The sequence below is a fragment of the Spinacia oleracea genome, chromosome 2 (genome assembly GCF_020520425.1).
Source record: "Spinacia oleracea cultivar Varoflay chromosome 2, BTI_SOV_V1, whole genome shotgun sequence".
In the NCBI taxonomy this organism is placed as follows: domain Eukaryota; kingdom Viridiplantae; phylum Streptophyta; class Magnoliopsida; order Caryophyllales; family Amaranthaceae; genus Spinacia; species Spinacia oleracea.
The window spans coordinates 51100506-51120978 of NC_079488.1; the positions used below are offsets into that span (position 1 = coordinate 51100506).

General features: G+C 34.3%; 1 protein-coding gene across 1 annotated transcript; it reads right to left on the minus strand.

Moving 5' to 3' along the window:
- Positions 1–18079: 18079 nt before the first annotated feature.
- LOC130467416 (protein FAR-RED IMPAIRED RESPONSE 1-like) lies at positions 18080–19753 on the minus strand. Its single transcript, XM_056835919.1, has 4 exons — positions 19698–19753; positions 18992–19386; positions 18456–18691; positions 18080–18379 (listed from the first exon to the last, which is right to left on the minus strand). The coding sequence occupies exons 1-4, from the start codon at positions 19751–19753 to the stop codon at positions 18080–18082; spliced, it is 987 nt and encodes a 328-aa protein (XP_056691897.1).
- Between the last annotated feature and the right edge of the window lie 720 nt (positions 19754–20473).

Sequence of the window (20473 nt, forward strand, 5' to 3'; positions counted from 1 at the left end):
GATGAAACATTTTCACCAGTTGCAATGCTAAAGTCTATTCGGATAATGCTAGCAATCGCTGCATATTACGATTACGAAATATGGCAGATGGATGTCAAAACCGCTTTCTTAAACGGCGTTTTAACAGAAACTGTGTTTATGACACAGCCTGAGGGTTTTGAGGATCCAAAGAATGCTAAAAAGGTATGCAAGCTAAAGAAATCAATCTACGGATTGAAGCAGGAATCCAGGAGCTGGAATATACGTTTTGATGAAGCAGTCAGTGACTTTGGTTTCATCAAGAACGCAGACGAATCTTGTGTATACAAGAAGGTCAGTGGGAGTAAAATTGCTTTTCTAGTATTATATGTCGACGACATATTACTTATCAGAAATGAAATTCCTATGTTGAACTCTGTCAAGATTTGGCTTAGGAAATGTTTTTCGATGAAGGATCTAGGAGAAGCACAGTACATATTGGGCATCAAGATTTACAGAGATAGATCTAAAAGGATGATTGGACTCAGTCAAAGCACTTATATCAATAAGGTGCTTGATAGGTTCAAGATGGCAGACTCCAAGCGAGGCTACCTACCCATGTCTCATGGAATGACTCTAAGCAAGACTCAGTGCCCAAAAACACTTGATGAGCTTAGACGAATGAATGGGATTCCATACGCATCATTGATTGGCTCAATAATGTATGCTATGATATGTACACGCCTGGATGTTGCGTACGCACTCAGTGCTACGAGCAGATACCAGTCAGACCTAGGAGAGGTACATTGGATTGCTGCCAAGAATATTATGAAGTACCTAAAAAGGCACAAAGATGACTTCCTGGTCTATGGTGGAGATGATGAATTAATTTTTAAAGGCTATACGGACGCAAGTTTCCAAACCGACAAAGATGATTTCAGATCACAGTCTGGGTTTGTCTTCTGCCTCAACGGAGGAGCAGTAAGCTGGAAAAGTGCTAAGCAAAGCACCATTGCGGATTCTACAACTGAAGCAGAGTACATTGCTGCACATGAAGCAGCAAAGGAAGCTATATGGATAAGGAAGTTCATAGGTGAACTTGGTGTAGTCCCTTCCATTAAAGGACCAATAGCCCTGTATTGTGATAATAACGGAGCTATTGCACAGGCAAAGGAGCCTAGACACCACCAAATAGTCAAGCATGTACTTCATAAATTTCACCTTCTACGAGAGTTCGTTGAAAGAAAAGAAGTCGAGATAAGCAAGATTGTAACTGATGACAACATATCAGATTCATTGACTAAACCTCTGCCGCAGGCGAAGCACAACTCGCACACTGCAGCTATGGGAATCAAGCATATTGGAGAATGGCTTTGATGTCCTTATTTAATGTTTTAAAGTTTTAGAGTTTAATACTTTGTAAAACATTATTGGTTAATCATTCACAATAAATGAATAGAATTCATTTTTTCCATTTAATTTGTGGTTTATTAAATGACGAGTCCCTTCAAATTGACGATATATTCAAGATAGACTGTTAGGACCAGTCATGTGACTAAGAAATGTCTATCAAGTGAACTTGAATCTAAAAAGTTGAAAAATGGTCCCTGGTCGGAGTTTTCTATAAAGATGGACGCATAGAAAACGTTAGACGACTAGAATGCAAGATGACTACTAGTTCTGTTTCTTGAACTATGTGGACATGGCAATGTCGTAATCATTTGCATAGATACTTACTTTGGGAAGACTAGTATCGGACAGACCTATGAAACTTTACTGTAAGAGATGAAAATCTGTCATAAGTAAATTTCATTAAAATTATTAGACACTAAATCCTCAATACCTGAGTGATTTGAGATTACTTGTTTGAGAACTGGTTACTTTGACGTTGACCAACCGTCGCACCGTAAAAGGAGGCTATAAAGGCAACGCTCCGGTAATCACCTATCAAAGGAAGTCTAGTCTCAAGATTGCAAGATTGGGATTGTGCTCCCATAAATCGGGATGAGATGCTTAAAAGTTGTACAAGGCCACTCGGAGAGCTAGAAACTGTTAAATGCATGGTCGTGCTCGGATGAATCATAGGCTATGATTATCTGTTTATTTGATCAGCTGAACTCTGAAACCGAGAAACACCTCTGGACATAATAAGGATGACAACTCTCCTTATGTTCAAGAGCAAGCATCGAGCGACAAAGGAATTAGGAAATGCACACTTGTCCCTAAGGACAAGTGGGAGACTGAAGGAAATAATGCCCTTGGTCCAAGTATGCATATAATATTAAGTCTAATAAATGCGGTTCAGTATTAATTAACAAGTTAATAATTCAGTGAGATCAGGTGAGCTGAATGCCTAGCTAGAGGCCGCTTCACTTCAAGTGGAATTAATTATATTAATCCACAACTTACTCTTGACTGAACCCGTAGGGTCACACAAAGAGTACGTAAACGGATCAAGTATTTAATGGCATTAAATACTCCATCTATGGATATTCGGAATCGACGGATCTTGGTTTCAGTGGGAGCTGAGATCGTCAAAGGCAAGCAAATGAATACTCCGGAAACGATGATATTGCCGGAAACGGAAATATGGATCGTATCGGAAATATAAATATTATCCAAGTCGTAGATGTTGCCGGAAACGGAAACATGGTACGTATCGGAAAATATTATCGGAAATGGAAATATTGCCGGAAACGGAAATATTGTCAGAATAGGAAATATTATCGGAATCGGAAAATAATTCCGGAAACGGAAATATTAAATATTTGTTCGAAACGGAAATTAATTCCGGAATCGAAAATATTAAATATTGTTTGTATCGGAAATGAATTCCGGAATTGGGAAATTAATCGGAAGCGCATCGTACGAATTAGCATCGGACGAGCCTGCTAGACGAAGGCCCAGCACGAAGCCAGGCCCACGTCCAGCAAGCCAGCGCGCCACACGAACAGCCAAGGCCACGCAGGCCCAGCGCAAGGCCAGGCCCAGCAGGCCGTGGCTGCGCGAGCAGCGGCGAGCAGTGGGCTGCGAGCAATGCTGCTGCTCGCGTGGGCTTGTAGCTCGCGTGGGCCGAGCGGCCGTGTGGGCTGTGCGCGGGCATGGCCTGCACGCTTGCGGTTCATGCTCGTGTAGAGTTTGTGTTCACATACGAAACCTAAAGTGTATAGGATTTGTTTAATGATTAAATTCCTAATCCTAAAAGATAAATTAATTAAATAAGAGTTCTACTAGGATTCTAATTTAATTAATTCGTATCCTAGTAGGATTCGGTTACTTATTCCATGGCCTATAAATATGAGTTAAGGGCTCATAATTTATACAGAAAATTTCAAGTAGTCAAACAATAAAAAGCTAAGATTTTTAAGTAGAAAAATCAGCCATATTCTTGCCCTATTAGCCGAAAATACATAGTACCTTAAGGGCGATTCTAGTTGGTCAATCTTAAGGCGGATCCGGACATGCTGTGGACTATCTACGGAGGGACGACACTTGGAGTCCTAAAGACTTGTTCTTGTTCGGTTCGGGCGCAGCTAGGGAGGGCACGCTACAAAGTGTATGCATCTGAATTATGCTAAATGATTATGTGTAAATAATATGTTTCCTGGCTTTATGGTTTTTCCTCATGATTTATGTTTATTCATATGTATCATAACCTAACAGGGGGGAGACTTGCCGGAAATCTTGATCTCCTACTAATGATACAAGACGTTGTTTCGTTCATATTATGCGCTGGAATTCCATCGGTATGGCCCGACACTCGGTATGGTCCGTTATTTATTATTTATTATGGTGTTTGGTGGGCTCCCAACACCCTTCCTTTATGGAACATTCTTTTGGCCCGTTCGAAGCTTATTCTAATTAAATTGTGAGTCAAGAGTCGAGTCTTGTATTCATGATTTGCTTGTTAATTATTAAATGGCTTTTGCATGTTGATTAGTACTTAGTGAGTGATGTATGTTTATAGCTTTATTTCACTCTAGTCTTGTAAGTACTCGGCTTTTTGCTGACTACGTGCTTTGTGACTTTTGGTAATGGCATTTGCCTTAATGACCCTATGATGATCCATCATTTGCACTTGCATTGTTGGGGAGTAGAATAATATAGTAGGTTGGTAGATCGAAGTACAATCGAAATCATGTGGCTTGGGATGATTGAGAGAGTTGCATGCTTTCGTACTTTAAAACTATTTTATCTATACTTTAAATGTGTTTTGAATTGTTGAACTTTTAATACTTTGGTTTGGGCCATTATGGTTCCAATTTGTAGGAGGCCTCGATAATTTAATTATTTATATTTTGAAAAGTTAGTTGACATTAAATTCCGCTGCGTAATTCTGGTAATAGCCTTAACCGTTATCACGGTGGCGGTAATACTTTAGTAATTCCTTTATTTTAAGATGGAAAATGGTTTTATAAAAGCAAGGAATTATTAGGGTGTTACACTGGCTTTATGGTTTTTCCGCATGAATTATATTGTTTATATTTTTCATAACCTAACAGTGGTATCACGAGCCTCTAATTAATTCCATAATCAATTATAGTTAACATGGATTCAATTTTATAAATTTGCAATGAATTAAAGGGGTGATTAATTTCGTGTATGTAATTAATTGAAAATTCGTGCGATTGTTTGATTATATGTTCGTAGGATTTTTCGGCAGTTTTGTCCATAATGGTCGGAATCTTATAATTTTATAGTGAATTTCGCACATAAACGACGTTTTAAAATTTTGACAAAAATCAAAGATTTGTCGCCGAACCCAGAATTCCCAAATCCGAAGCCTAACTATGACATTTATGAGGTTTTAGTTTTTCGAACGCAAAATTTGTAATTTTTATGATGTTAAATTAAATATTTGCGAATCTTGTATGTAAATCTTGAATCTATGATTGACCTACTGTATATGTTTAACAATTTTAAAGCCTTATCTTGTTAATTATACAACCTAATTTGTAATTGTAACTAATTTGTTGAAATTCGGATAATTTAGAATTTGTTTTGATTTTTATAATTAATTGGCAATTTAATTAGGATCCTATAATTAAAAACCACCGTAAAATTTGTTAAAATTGAAAATTTTTAAAATTTTATGACCTAGATTTGAATCCCTAAAAATAAATGTAATCGGAAATTAATTTGAATAATAAATTTTCGATTTTTGCCCAAATTTAATGAAATTAATATGATTTATTAATTTGTCGATTAAATTAAAGTATAAAGTTATTAATTTTTATAAAACTGATCACCAATCTTGCACGCACGAAGCAATGGAAGCTAAGTGTTACCCTTAAGGGGTGTTGCATTGTGCGGGCATGCGACGACGAGCAAGGGAGCTCATCGCCCATGCGGTACGAGGCAATGAGCAAGCAAGGCATGAGCGGCAGGCAGTGGCCTGTGTCGTGTGGATGGTCGAGCAAAAAATTGGGCAACGATGCATCGTAACGCAAGGCACGAGGCAAGGTAGCAGCATACGAGCAAGGGAGCTCGCATGCCGCTGCGCATGCCACTGCCGTTGCGCGTGCCACTACCCTGCGCGCAACCATCGAGCAGCAAGCAGCAAGCACAACACGAAGTTGTGCGCTGCGATGGTGCATCACTCGGCCAAAGCAACGCGAGCCTTGGGCGTTGCTTTGTGCACGCGACCCATGGCGCTGCGTAGTTAATGCTTGGGCGAGGCTTGGGCTTCGGCCTAAGGCCTTGCCTTGGTACGTTTTGGGCCGTTTTGTTTATGTTTCGGTTGAAAACGATTTAAATTTAATTTAATTTCGTAATTTAATTTTTTCTCGGAATTTAATTTTGATTAATTTAATTATTATAAATTATTTTATACTAATTATTTTACTAAAATTAAAACCTTGATAAATTTAAATTAATTAATTTTAATCAAATGAAAATAAAATCAAGGGATTTAAATATTATTGTAACACCCTAATAATTCCTTGCTTTTTATAAAACATTTTCCAACTTAAAACACAGGAATTACCAAGATATTACCGCCACCGTGATACCGGCTAAGGCTATTTACCAGAATTACGCAGCGGAAATAACGAACTTTCAAAACACATTAAATAAATAGTTAATGGTCATTAAAACGGTCATTAAAACAAGTTGGAACCGTTGAGGCCCAAACTAAAACAAACCGTTTGAAATCCATTAACTGAAATAGTAGTATTAGTCATGACTATAAATAGAAATAGAGTTTATAAATTACGGAAGCATAAAACTCTCAACTCGAATCCCATGATAACTTCTCCCGCAAGTTATCTCTACAAACCTGCTTTATTGAAAATCTACTCCCCAACAACGCAAATGCAATTGATGGATCATCATAGGGTCATTAAGGCGAAGGCCATGACCAGAAGACATGAAGCACGAAGTCAGCAAAAGCTGAGTACGGACAAGCTAGAATAACATTCTATCCTAACATGCTTCACTCGACAATTAAATAATCCACATGCAAAAGCCATAAAATAAACGAGTAAACATGGAGACAAGACTCGACAGGAGACACGACTCTTGACTCACAGATTAATAAAAAGTAGCTTCGAACGGGTAAAGTAAAGTATCCTCAAAAGGAAAGAAAGGGTGATGGGAGCCAACCATACACCAAAATAAGTCGGGCTACTACCGACAGTCGGGCCATACCGACAGGAATTCCAATGCACAACGGCATAAAAGAGAATGAAACAACGTCTTGTATCATTCTAGGAGTACAAGTTTTACGGCAAGACTCCCCCTGTTGTGGGATCTTTTACGGTGCTGACGTGGCACGCGTTCCTCGGAGGTATCAAGTATGACCTGGCTCGAATTTCTGGCAACCTGCAAAACAAGAATATTCCCGTAGGAATATTCCCTCCGATGCTTAAGTAAGTATAAGCTAGAGAGATAAGTAATTTGTAGAGAGAAGGCAGAGCAAAGATAGTTTTAGGTTGGTGGGAATGAATTCATTGTCCCTTTTACCTTGGGAATTGGACTATATATAGGGCTAGGGTTTTTGGGAAGTGACCAAAAACCCTAGTTATATGACTGGCTGATCTTTAGAGATGAAGACATGTGTCCTTATCTGGTGCGTTTTGAAATAAAGGGCTTTAAGTTGCCTTTTTAGGATTGGGCCTGTCAAACAAGTTGGGCCTTCGTGCCATTTATGGAGGACATGTGTCAAGCTATCATTGGGACACGATGTCCAATTATTTTGTGCCACATCACCCCCCATTGTTCATACTCAAGGTATATACGTTCCAAGAGTTTTGAAGCTCTTTGGGTTACACTTTACGTTAATTAGTATATTATGTTCAAGGCGACTCAAGACACAACATACAAACAATTGAACAATTAAACAATTCAACAATGACACTTCATTATTTTAATTCTTTAGGACCTGTGATCAAACAAGACTCAAGTGAAATTACTCCCATTGTTCCTTCTCAAAAACACTGTTTGAGATAACCCGACATTGCCTATTAACAAGCGGGGTGTGCCCTTAGCACAAATTGTCCTTAATTCAATTCACATAGACTCTCTAACATATTCTACCCCTTTGGTAGAATATATATTGCTCACTGGCAATATTCGACTGGCTCAATAATTATGCTAGACATCCTGTACTATAGCATAATAATAATAATAATAATAACTTGCATGTGCAATACTCATACATGCAAACCAACTTGAACAACATGCTTGACATAATTCAATGATTATAAAAGTCCATAACATGATAGTTCAATAGAATCTATAAAGCATAATTCAATTCATAACATGCTCGTTCACATAGATTCAACAATAATAATAACATGCTCGTTCTCAACATTAAACATGAATTCATAATAACATCTTCATTCCCAATCATCAAACATGAATTCATAGCATATAAGTTCACATGATTCGCATTCAATACACTTCACAAAGTCCTCAAGGGATGGGTGGTCACCCTAGTCTTGTACGTACCTGGAATACCTAAGTACGGGGGCCACTAAGCGAATCAGGACTCACTAGAAATCAACTCCTATAAAACAAAATAAGAGAACTAAATTATTATCCATGTTTACTAAATTTCCAACAACTATTTAAGAAACTAAAACCCTTAGTTTAATTAAAATTCATTCATTAATTGGTAACTTAATAGTCTCAAAAAGTCAACTCAAGTCCTAGTATAAAAACATTGACTTTTTCGCTTTAAAACCCTTAAAAACCAACTTTTTAAAGCTCATAAACATTCTGAAAATTTTGATTGATTCCCATAATTTAAATTGACATTAAATTATGTAAATCAATTGCTTAATCAATTTGAAACCAAAACCCTAACAACAGTTTAATCCGAAAACATGTTTTGACTTCAAAAATCCACACTTAATAACATATAAAATCTGAAAATCATAATTTAAATCATCAAAACCAATATCTTTAATTAAAACACAATACTAACCCAATACGGTGTTCATAACCGTTTTAATTAATCTAAACAATCCAATAATTAACTCAATCACAATAATTAAATCAATTTAAAACTGAAAATTAATATTTTTGAAAACATAATTTGATTGTCCCAATTCAACAACACACACGCACATAACAATTAATTGTGTTGTGTGCGTGTGCGTCGAACAATCAACGCAACAACACAACACACGCACGCACCGCAGCAGCAGTGCGCATGAGCACGCGACGAGGGCGAGAGGGGCAGGCAGGCGCTGGGCGCGCAACACAGCGACGAGCGGGCACAAGCTCGCGTGGTTGCTGGGCGGGACGACGCGCACGCAACACACACAGCAGCAGCGAGGGCGCTGCGCTGCGGGGCGAGGCGACGAGAGAGAGATGGGCACGCGAAGTGCTGGGCGAGGGACAAGGCAGCAGCAACACGAGGCGCTGCAGGCTGCGGGACGAGGCAACGGTGCGTGAGGCTGGGCGAGCACACACGGCACGGCAGTGTGCCTTGCGCTGCAAGCAAAGGGGTCGGACGAGAGGAGAGGGAAGGGTGCCGCAAGGAGAGAGAAAGTGAGGAGAGAGAGGGAGTGTTGAAAATTTGTGAGGGTTTAATGAGAGGGTCTATTTATAGGTTTTCTCTCCCTTGTGGGCTAGATTAGGGTAATTTTGAGTTGGGCTTGCTTTCGGGCTTAGGTCATTAATTTCCTTGCAAGCTTTGTTGGGTTTAATTAAAACAAAACGACCGGGCTCTAAGTTTATTAAATTCGTTTTTGAAATACGACCCAACAAATCCCGATTAAATAAATTCCTTGAATTTATTTAATAAAATTACGGTTTTCGAAATAATTAATATTTAAATTAATTAAAAATAAAAGTGCATTTAATTCTCATTAAATGAAATTAATTTGTAAAAATACAACGAAATGCTTTATAAATATAATAAAATATATTTATAATAATAGAAAAATACGAGGTATTACAATTATTTTATATGAGCTTTAAATTTTTAATTAAATTTGTAAGTTTCCGGTTGGACTAGGAAATACAATTTTATGTTTAAAGTTTGTAAAGCATGTAAATTTCTTGGTTTTAGTGGGAACTTTTAGTCATTAAACTCTTGATTAGGTCTACATTCCTTTAAGATTAAAACAACTCGATTAGAACTAATAAGGTTGAATAATTTGTAGATTATTGGAACCCTTTGATTAGTTGCTTCAAATGTTTATGTGATGCATAATTTGTTCTACTAACTTGCTATTTGGGACATTCATTGATAAATGATTGGGTGAATGGTATATTGTAAATATACTGTTTTGCAGGTTATGGAAAGTGACTAGTATGGCCCAAATGGGATAGAAAATATGGTCTGCGTACTATTAATTTGAATGTAAAATTGGTCTAATGCACCAAAGTTTTTTTTTTTTTAAATATGGTATGCGTACCATCAAATAGTTGTAATTAGTTTCAATTATAGTATATCCTATTTGAAGAAAATGGCGCCTCCCATGGTGAAATTCAAGACGGAGTTTCGAATCCATTTTCAAGACGGAGTTTGAAGTTGAAGCTTCAAGATGAAGTCGGGCCATACTAGATCACATTTATATCTTATGCATGCTTTAAGTTACTTATTGCTTTAAATATGTCTTAATTATGCATGAGATTATGGCTTGATTATGTTGCATGATAAAGGATTTTAGTTCACTTAAAATCCAACCAACATAGTAAGAGCCTTAAGTTCCAAACTTTAAAATTGAGTTAAAAGGTGTCATGCCAAAATAATACTTACTTGGATAACCTTTACATCAATCTAAGTAATAGTTTTCCGCCATAGCAAGGTGTTACTTGTTGATCCTAAAGGGGTAAGGTACACAAATAATTGAGTACATGTTAGTTTTGGTGAAACTCAACGATATAAGTAAGGAGTCCTTTTATGTCGTGGCAAAACAAATAGGTTTACCTAATAAGTTCTTAGACGTACCTATCAACCAAGAGTAGTTTCTAGACTATTAGCAAAGGATTTGCTTACATAAAATACTTTAGAATTGAGTCTAAATACATAATGTGCTTAATTCTTCGATGATTTTAGGATCTTGGATTCATTTTATTCACACATGTCGGAACACATAACTCGAATAAAATGCTTAATAAATATTGAATTATGCATGAATGCTAGAATTTAAGTGTGTTAAGAGAAAGTATGAATGGTTATTTATTTGTTTATTCTTTTCAATTGTACTTTTAATTATGGCAAACAACAATCAAAACATCATCAAGGGTTCTGAACTTATGAGACGCTTCTGTGAAGGTCGTCGACTAATGACGACTAACTTCTTAACTTAAATTTGGACCTTTAATTAACTTCAATTAAATCTAGACCGTTTATTTCATTTTACCCTTGTAAAGTCTTGTTTGCCTACAACAATAATAATAAAAAAAAGTAAAAAAAAATAATTTAAAAAATTACTTGGCTCAAGTTTTATAAATATCTAGTTTCTATAAAACGTGAAATTATCCAACTCTTCAATAATCATCATCTTTGGTCATCATCATCTTCCATTATCATCCAAACAAATAAATTCTGACCATACCTTTCTTCATTATATATACTAGTCTTCTTCTCCTCATCCATCAACCACGTCATTCTAATTTGAAAATAGCAATTAAAGTAAATTAATTACCCACTTTAATAATTTTATGATATAAAACTATAATAACAACTTTTAAAATAATCGATGTAAACTCATACTATCATCATACATAAATTTAAATAAATTGATTTTCTTCATTCTCAATGTACAAAATAAAATATTATTAATGAAATTAGCACAAATGGTTAGTTGTCAATTTTTCAAATTCTCCATTGATGTTGTTTGAAGCATTCAATTTTCCATTAATATTGTTTGAAGAACTCAATTAATATGTGACGGAAAGACAAAACTAACCTTGAATAATTGAAATCACTTTTAAAAATTAAAAAAAATAATAACTTAAAAAAAATCACGTAGTTTTTCCAATTTTTTATTTTATTTTAAAACAAATTTTTAGAAATTAAAAAAATAACACAACTTTTTTGCTTTTTACAAACTTTTAGGAAAGACCGTCTAACCGTTAGACGACTAACCATTTAAGAGATCTCGCGAGTAAATGGGTTTTAATAAACCCACGGGTTGTGTTTGCGGGTCTTGTATATATAAGCTTATTTCCGGATTTTTTTTATTTTTTTTATTCTCACTATTCACTTTAGGAGAGAGAAAATTGAGAGAAACTGCTCGATCGATCAACTTCTTCGCGCTTTCATTTGAGGAGAGAGAAACCATTTCTTAGTTCAGTTTCTTCAATTCATCGCCATATTTCTGTAAGTTCTTTAGTATTTCTCTTTGTTTTAGTTGTTTCGTTCAATTTTGGCCTAGGGTTTCTGAGTTTCGTCGCTCAATTTTCTGGATTTTCGCCTAATATCTGTAAGTTTTCTCTCATTTTTCTCTGTTTCCTTGTTGATTCTTCTAATTTTTCGTAGTGGTGTTGTTTTTGTTGTATTTTTGTTCGTCCTAGGGTTTTTGAAGGTCGAATTGTGATGTTACTTCTCTGTTCTTCAATTCTTCCTAATTTTTTCTGCATTTTACTTGCATTTGTTCGATTTTATGTTTTTCTTCTAGTTTTAGGGTTTTATTCTACTTTTTGTGTGATTTTTGGTTTTCGTTGTTATCATTTTGTTCGACTTGTGTTTTTCTTCTCTTCCACTTGTTTTTTTTTCCTCTTTTTGTTTTCTATCCTGTTTTCAGTTCATGTTTATGGTTTTGACTTCTTTTCAATTGATTTTATGGTGTTCATCTGCTCAAAGTTTTCTATGTTTTTACTCTTTTATATCATTTTATCATATTTTAGTTGTTTTAGTTTGGAATTCTGTTCATTTAGTGAAGATATCTGTAGTTTTAGTTTTTCCTTTTTTTAATAATTGCCAAAATTTTCAAATATTAAGTTCTTCACCAATTAGTTACATTTTCAAAATAATTAGTTACGTATTCTAACCAATTAGTGAAGTATTTGTATCATTTAGTTACGCACTGATCAAAAAATTATTTCTCTTTGTTGCTGTGTTTATCTTATTAAACATACTTATTATGCTATGCATAACATTCGTTTATTGTTTAACTTTACTTGTATTTTTGTTTTATAATTGATTTTTAACTCCTCTCATGTGTTTTTTCAGTGCCAAAAATGGCGAGAACCAAAAATCCAACACCAACACCTGTGCATAATCCTTCTGTTGAGGATTCACGTGCAGCAATAGCTGCTGGTAAGATGCCTCAAGAAACATGTCCTGAGGTTCCTAAACCAACAAGAAAACGTGGTAGAAAACAGGCTGAAGAAAATCCTGTTGAACCAGAATGTGTCGATGTTCCATCCAAGAAAGGGACAAGGAAAACACCTACAGTGAAGATGGAATATTTTGAGATCGATGGTCATAATATTAAGCTAGAAAGGTATAATCTCTGTCCTCCTTTTTTTAACGGATTAGTTCCTATACTTGATCAATTAGTTAAGGACTGAAAGTATTTAGTTATTCCTAGCCCACATTTAGTTAAACATTCAGTTGAATTAGTTATCCTTTGAAACTAATTACCTCTGCTTAAATTAACTGGTTAAATTGTTATTCCATTTCTAGTTAAGCTGTAAAATAAATTAGTTAAGATTTGTCATTAATTAGTTAAAGCGTAAATGTAATTAGTTAAACATTTAGTTCCATTAGTTATGAACTGAAATCATTAGTGAAGTTTTTATATTAATGAGTAAATCTCATCTGTTTCATATTTTTTAATTTATTTATTGTTTGCATTAATTTCTTTTCTTTTTTTGTAGGGAGTTCAAACATATATGTCGACCCGAATCTCTTATTAACCTCCTTGTTGTGATAAAGGAGAAAGAGAAACAAGTGGAGGCAATCACTGAAATTGGTTTTGGTGGGCTGCTTTCTGTCCATATACCAGATATCAACAAGAAACTTATTTGCTGGATTCTGGAAAATTTTAATAGCATGGGTCACATGCTTCAGTTAGGAAAAGGACGTGAATATAACATTCAGCTGTATGACTACGATGTTTATGATGTATTTGGTCTTCCATGGGTGAAGGATGTTGATGTCGAGGAAACCCCCCGGAAGAGATCGGAGGGAGATGCTACTCATGCAATGATTCAGAGATGGTTTACAAAATTTAACAAAAAAGACACTGCTCAAGCTCCATATCTAACCGAGTTGGAGAATTATCTTGCTAATACTGATGATTATGGAGATGATTTTAAAAGAGCTTTTGTTATTTTTGCTTTAGGTAATACTTAAATTATTTTTCTTTTTCTTTACTAATTGGTTTTCCAGCTTAACTATTGTGTTTCACAGCTTAACTAATTTGTTTCACAACTTAACTATTTTATTTTACAACTAAACTAATTTGTTTTGTAACTTAACTAATATGTTTCAAAGGTTAACTAATTCAACAGAAGGTTTAATTTCAAGTAACTAATTGATTGTATTATTATCTAATTGATTTAACTGTTTGAATAATTATTTTCAGGTGTTTATTTGGCTTCCACGTCTAACCGGATGCTCGATATCAAGCTTTTAAAAGCTGTTGAAGATGTTTCGCGCATTGCAAAACAAAATTGGTCTAAATATGTGCTGAATCATTTGGGTTCAGCAGTAGAGAGGTGGATTATGGAAATTCCAGAGTTGGAGGCTGTTTACAATTCCTGGAGATTATATATCTTCAGAGATCTCTATTCCGGGGTGCAACTCCCCGTATGGAAATCCCTCTTGTGCAACATTGGTTCCCTGCTGAAGTTTCTGCCCGGTTAGTTGCAGAAGGGAAAATGGGTTTTGGGATAGCTCCTGTTGATCTATAGAATTATCCCTTGTCGAGGGCTGCTAAGAATTTGTTAGGGGGACTTCAAGAAGTGATGCCTGCAGGAAATTCTTGTGCATCGAGGAGCAGGATGATCGAATTTTCTATTCCAGAAGGCATTGAAACAAATGCTGAAATTGAACAAGTTTGCAATGATGTAAGTCAATGTATTTATTTTCGTTTTTATTTCTTTTGTTCTGTTTAGTTAAGTAATCCTAAATATTAGTTATGAACTGACACTAATTAGTTCATTTATAACAGAAATTAGTTAAACATTTAATTCAATTATTATTTTTGTATGCAACAAATGTTTGTCTTTCATTATTTTTCTGACTCTGTTTTTCTTTATTTGTGAAGGAGTTGCAATCAGCAATGAAATTTTATTGTCGAGATTTATATGTTGTTTCGAATTTTCATCAACAACGTATAAATCAGATAAAGTCAAATAGACGTGAATTATCTGATAGTCCTGGATATGGAGATCCCATGTTTCTGGAGATTATTGATTCAATAGTTGCATATGCTGTGGAGTTGAAGAAAGATAACAATGTTGGTGCTGGTAATGATGGTGATAATCCTGCTGTAGGTGGCAGTGGTATTAAAGTTGATGTTCACGGTTCTACTCCGAAAAATGCAAAAGATTCTGGCCAAGTTCCTTCAACCTCTGACAAAGGTGTTACACATCAGTCTGAATCGATGATTCTTTGTAGCAGTATACCATTTGGTTCTGCTGATGAAGAAGTTTGCTTTGTATCGGGTTTCATGTTCAGGTACCAAAAGACCCTTGCTGAGCAGATGAGGGTTGAAAAAGAGGTGCAGGACTTCTGTTTTCTTGATGATGAGATTGTTGATCAAAAGTAAGTTAACATTCTTGTATTTGATTTATTTTTTTCTTTAGTTATCAATTCATATCATTTAGTTAATCCATGCAATCTATTAGTTAAGTCATGCAACCAATTAGTTAAGCCATGCAACAAATTAGTTAAGTCTTTACAGCAATTAGTTAAAATACGCAACCTATTAGTTAAGGCTTTACAACAATTAGTTAAAATATGCAACCTATTAGTTAAGGCTTTACATCAATTAGTTAAGTCATGCTGATCAGATTGTTGATCAAAAGTAAGTTAACATTCTTGTATTTGATTTGTTCATTTCTTTAGTTATCAATTCATATCATTTAGTTAACTCATGCAACCTATTAGTTAGGTCATGCAACCAATTAGTTATGCCATGCAACAAATTAGTTAAGTCTTTACAGCAATTAGTTAAAGTACGCAACCTATTAGTTAAGGCTTTACAGCAATTAGTTAAGTCATGCAACCAATTAGTTAAGCCATGCAACAAATTAGTTAAGTCTTTACAGCAATTAGTTAAATTGTGCAACCTATTAGTTAAGGCTTTACAGCAATTAGTTAAGTCATGCAACCTATTAGTTAAGCCATGCAACCAATTAGTTAATCATTTTAAACAATTAGTTATATACTGAATTTAATTTATTATTGTGTAACAGGGATGAGGTTTTTGTTCATGGTATGGTCCATAAAATAACACGAGATGAAATGCAAAGTTTGCTTCCAGATAAGAAAATCTTATCCAATGTTGTTGAGAGTTGGGCCATTTTGTTAAACAAATATCAATTTGAGTTGAAGCAGGAAGGATGTAACTTTTATTTTGGGACAGAGTACACGGTTAGTTCATTTTCTTGATTATTATTTGTTAAACAGAAATTTGTTTAGTATCATCTTTTCGTTTTATATGTAATTAATATTATTTTTTTATGTTTTAGGTCAAGCTGAAAGATCTTGTTTCCAATCAGAAGTCAATGGATTCTGAAAATCAAATTTCTGAAGAGCTTTTAAGTAGTTGGAAACTTTGGGTTGAGGTCATCAGTGATCACAGATGGGATCTTAAAACTGTTGGGATGGTAAGTTTGTATTTCTTATTAGTTTTGAATTGATACTTAATAGTTAGGCCATGATATTAATTAGTCAAGTTTTTTTTTGTTTTTTTTATTCATTGGCAGTTTTTCTTGCCCATCCATTATGGTGAACACCTGTCTCTCTTGATCGTCAACTTCAATGAGAAAAATCTTGTTTATGTGGACAACATAATTTCTACAGAAGAAGGGTTTTCAGATTATAGGATAATGATGTCATTCATGCTTGAAGCATTCTCTAGTTTCTTGATTAGTATTGAGCATCCGGCAGCTAATGAGGTTTTAGATTATGAAATGAATTTTCTGGACTTCCCTGGCAGAGAAGAAACCCCAAACCATGTAGATTGTGGGGTTTTCCTGATGATGGCGATGCAGCACTTTGACGGAACGAAGATTACTTGTGATCTTTCCAAGGTTAGTTAGTTTTAATTAATTTTTTAACTGATGTCATGAAATAGTTAATTGTTGACATGTATTAGTGAAACATTGCATGTGTCTATGATTCAATTAGTTAAAGAATTTCATATTTTAGTTTTTATTTTCGATTAATTAGTTATACTTTTAAACCAATTAGTTATATTTTTTTTTTCTTTTCTCAGCGCCTTACAAGAATTCAGTGCAGAGCTAAGGTTTGTAGTCACTTAGTTCTGTCTGATATTAATGAAATTCAAAAAGGTGTGCTCGAGGAAATGGAGAAATTTAATTCTGTGAAAGCTGGTGTTAGCCCCGCTATCTTTGATCGCCGGCTGAAAAAGATTGAAGAAGAAAAGAGGAAGAAACAAGGAGATGAAGAGAGGCGTAAACAAGAAGATGAATTTGCTGCCAAGTTGGAGGCTCAAATAAAGTTGAAGAAGGCAGCAGCATTGCATAAGAGGTTACAAACAATAGCATTGAAGAAGTTACAGGCAAAGAAGGCTGGGGAAGAGGCAAACAAGGGTGGGGCAGAAGCTCCGTTGAAAACGTATAGCAAGACCAGGCGCGGAGTCAAGAATTCAGATCCTCTTAATGCTGGATCAAGTGTAGAAGTGGTCCCATCTGTTAAAAGGCAAAAGTATAAAATAGTTCCTCCCAAAACAATTAACGAGTGAAACTTCTGTAGTTTTAAATTAATTCAACAATTTAGCATCTAATTGTTGTAGTAGGTACTCTAATTTCATTATGCAGTTTGAGCAAAGGCTCTTTTGGTCAAAGTACTTAAACAATTTAAAGAAGAAAATGGTATTTCATAATTTCTTCAATTAGTTATTACTCAAATATAATTAGTTAATCAGTGGAACCATTTAGTTAAGTTTAAATTCAATTAGTTAAGAAACGTACCACCCAAAATTCAATAAGTTAAGCCTTGAATTAATTAGTTAAATTTATTATACAAATAGTTAAGAATGATCATGAATTAGTTAACCAACTAAACTATTAGTTATTGAACGAGTTATTTGAAAACAAAATCAATTAGTTAAGCATGAAATTGAATTAGTTAAATTTTTTATACAAATAGTTAAGAATGATCATGAATTAGTTAACCAACTAAACTATTAGTTATTGAACGAGTTATTTGAAAACAAAATCAATTAGTTAAGCATGAAATTGAATTAGTTAAATTTTTACAGAAATTAGTTAAGTTTGCAATTCAATTAGTTAATGAATAAATCAAATTAGTTGAGCCTGCAATTCAATTATTCAAGTCACAATTTCAATTAATACGTCCTCCAACTCAATTAGAAGCCATTGACCAAATAAGTTAAGCAATATTGAATTTATGAACTGAATCCAAGTAAGAGTATTAAATATTGACATGGTAAAGTAGTTATAAAAATAAATGATTAACTACTAAATCTATTTCTTTGACTATTCTCATTTAAACGCTTTAAAATAGTTGTTCTTTTGGCTCAAAAGTTCCAAATTCAGTAGCTTTTGTTGATGATGTCCTTACTTCAAAGTGTCCTCGTGTTCTCTTACTTCTTCCTTTTGTCTTTACTTGTGGTGGATTTTGAACCGTTATTTGTGGAAGAGGTTGATGGCCTTCTAAAGGTGCATTTGATGATGATGATGATGATGGTGCAACGTCCTCTGCCGCTTTTTGTGCTGACTCATTTTCTGCTGCCTTTTCTGCTTCTAGTACTTTATTTATGCTCTCAAAAGCATTGGTAAAAGCATCTCTCAAAACCTATTAGTTAAGTATTAAAATAAATTAGTTAAACTTTTTGATATAAAATAGAACCAAGTACTAGTTAGTGAATAACCTTTTTTGCTCCTTCACTCCCCTGACACTTAAGAACCAAGTTGTAAAAATTTCTTTCCATTTCGTAACGCCATGGAGTAATTTTTCTTTTTTCAATTCCGTTATCTTCTTTTTGTTCCATTTTCTTCCACACTTCACTTTTTGCAAACTTTGTCCACCTTTTGCATATGTATTGCTCCGGAATGTTGATTATAGAATGTATATGTAGAACACGAATTGGATGAAAACATAGCCATCCTGCATATTGTAAGAACAACAATATTCCATCAAATTACATGAAGGTTTTAAATCAATTAGTTAAAATGTGTACCCTATTAGTTACGTTTTAAGACCAATTAGTAAACTTTTAAAATAAATAAGTTAATATTTTAAAGGCATTAGTTACGTTTTTAATGCATTTAGTTATGTTTTTAAACCAAATAGTTTATGTATGAATGCATTTAGTAAATGTGCTAGTTAATCATACAGACTATTTAGTTAATACTTGAAACTAATTAGTTAAGTTTTTAAAGCAATTAGTTAAGATGATAAACTAACCAGATTCTTCAAAGTTTCTGCAGGTGCAAGCAATGGAATTGACTGATGGATCAAATGCAACATATTTTGCTGTATGATCTGGCCATGATTCATGCTGTACTTTGTAGCCAAGGAAATTTCCATTCATGTAGTCAATTGTTGAAATGCAGCCCATGGCGTATTTGAATTCTTTTTCAAAATCTCGAAACAATGTAAGTGTGTAAACACTTGCTGCATGTTTAATCAGACCAACCATAGGGAAATCTGATTTGGGCAAAGCATTTCCACTGTCAAATTCGTTTTGGTCCTCTTGATACCTCCAACGGTCAACAGTTGCCCCAAAAATGTGGAAGAATTCTGTCAGAGTAGTGGATTTGTTTCCCTTAAATCCAATCGCATGGTTTGTGCTCTCACTCCTTTGTAACAAGGGATAATATTTAATTAGTTAAAATTTTTACTAAACTAGTTAACTTTTAATATCAATTAGTTATCTTTTAAATGAAATTAGTTATGAGGTAATAGGAAATGAACTAATTCAACATATAATCATTTTTAGTTAACTTTTTAACCCAATTAGTTAACTTTTTAACCCAATTAGTTATCTTTTGAATGGAATTAGTTATCAGACAATAGTAAATGAACTAGTTCAACATATAATTATTTTTAGTTAAGAACTGCAATAAATTAGTTAAATTTTAAAAAGAATTAGTTAAGATTATCAACTAACCTTTGTGAGGACAATATCCCAGCTGAAAAAAATCCTTGTTTAAAGCTGTACACCATTTTTCCTTTATTGTATACAAGTTTGTGAACCAATCATGATTTTGAAGGTTATACTGATGAATCATGTCAAACCAAGTGGCTTCAAATTCTTGTTCATTGAAGCAGTCGTATAAGCACTTCTTGAATGTATCCTTGAATGTTGTGTCAGCTTTTAAATCTCCAAATCTTGACACTGCATTTTTTTGTAGATGTCATAAGCACAATCTATGTCTAGTATTAGGAAACACCTGTCAAAATGTTCATATATTATTGTTAGTTAAGTACACATATGAATTAGTTAACTGTTTAAAGAATATAGTTAACTACATAACAAAATATTTAAGAATGGCTATCAAGAGTTAAGATTTGTAAGGAATTAGTTAAATAAAAAAGGCAATTAGTTAAGCATTTGAAGATATTAGTTAAGCATTTGAAGATATTAGATAAGGTATTCTTACCTGTTCAATAGCATTTGCCATTGCCTGATCTTGATCAGTAAAGATAGTGATAGGTGTTTTTCCTCCCATAGACTCCAGAAATGCTTCCAATAGCCACACAAAAGTTGTTGTTTTCTCATCAGCAATAAATGCACAAGCAAACATCACATTACTCCAGTGGTTGTTGACGCCTATAAACGGTGCACAAACTAAATTGTACTTGTTTGTTCTGAATGTTGTGTCAAACACACAAACATCACCATAAACATCATAATCTTCTCTCATCATCCCGTCTCTCCAATAC

Excerpts from the sequence above, each read along its gene's own strand:
- LOC130467416 (XM_056835919.1), bottom strand. The coding sequence starts at position 19,753 with ATGGTGTACAGCTTTAAACAAGGATTTTTTTCAGCTGGGATATTGTCC. Across the intron at positions 18,692-18,991 it reads CAGAAACTTTGAAGAATCTG|GATGGCTATGTTTTCATCCA; the intron begins GTTAGTTTATCA and ends TACAATATGCAG. Across the intron at positions 18,380-18,455 it reads GGAGTGAAGGAGCAAAAAAG|GTTTTGAGAGATGCTTTTAC; the intron begins GTTATTCACTAA and ends CTTAACTAATAG.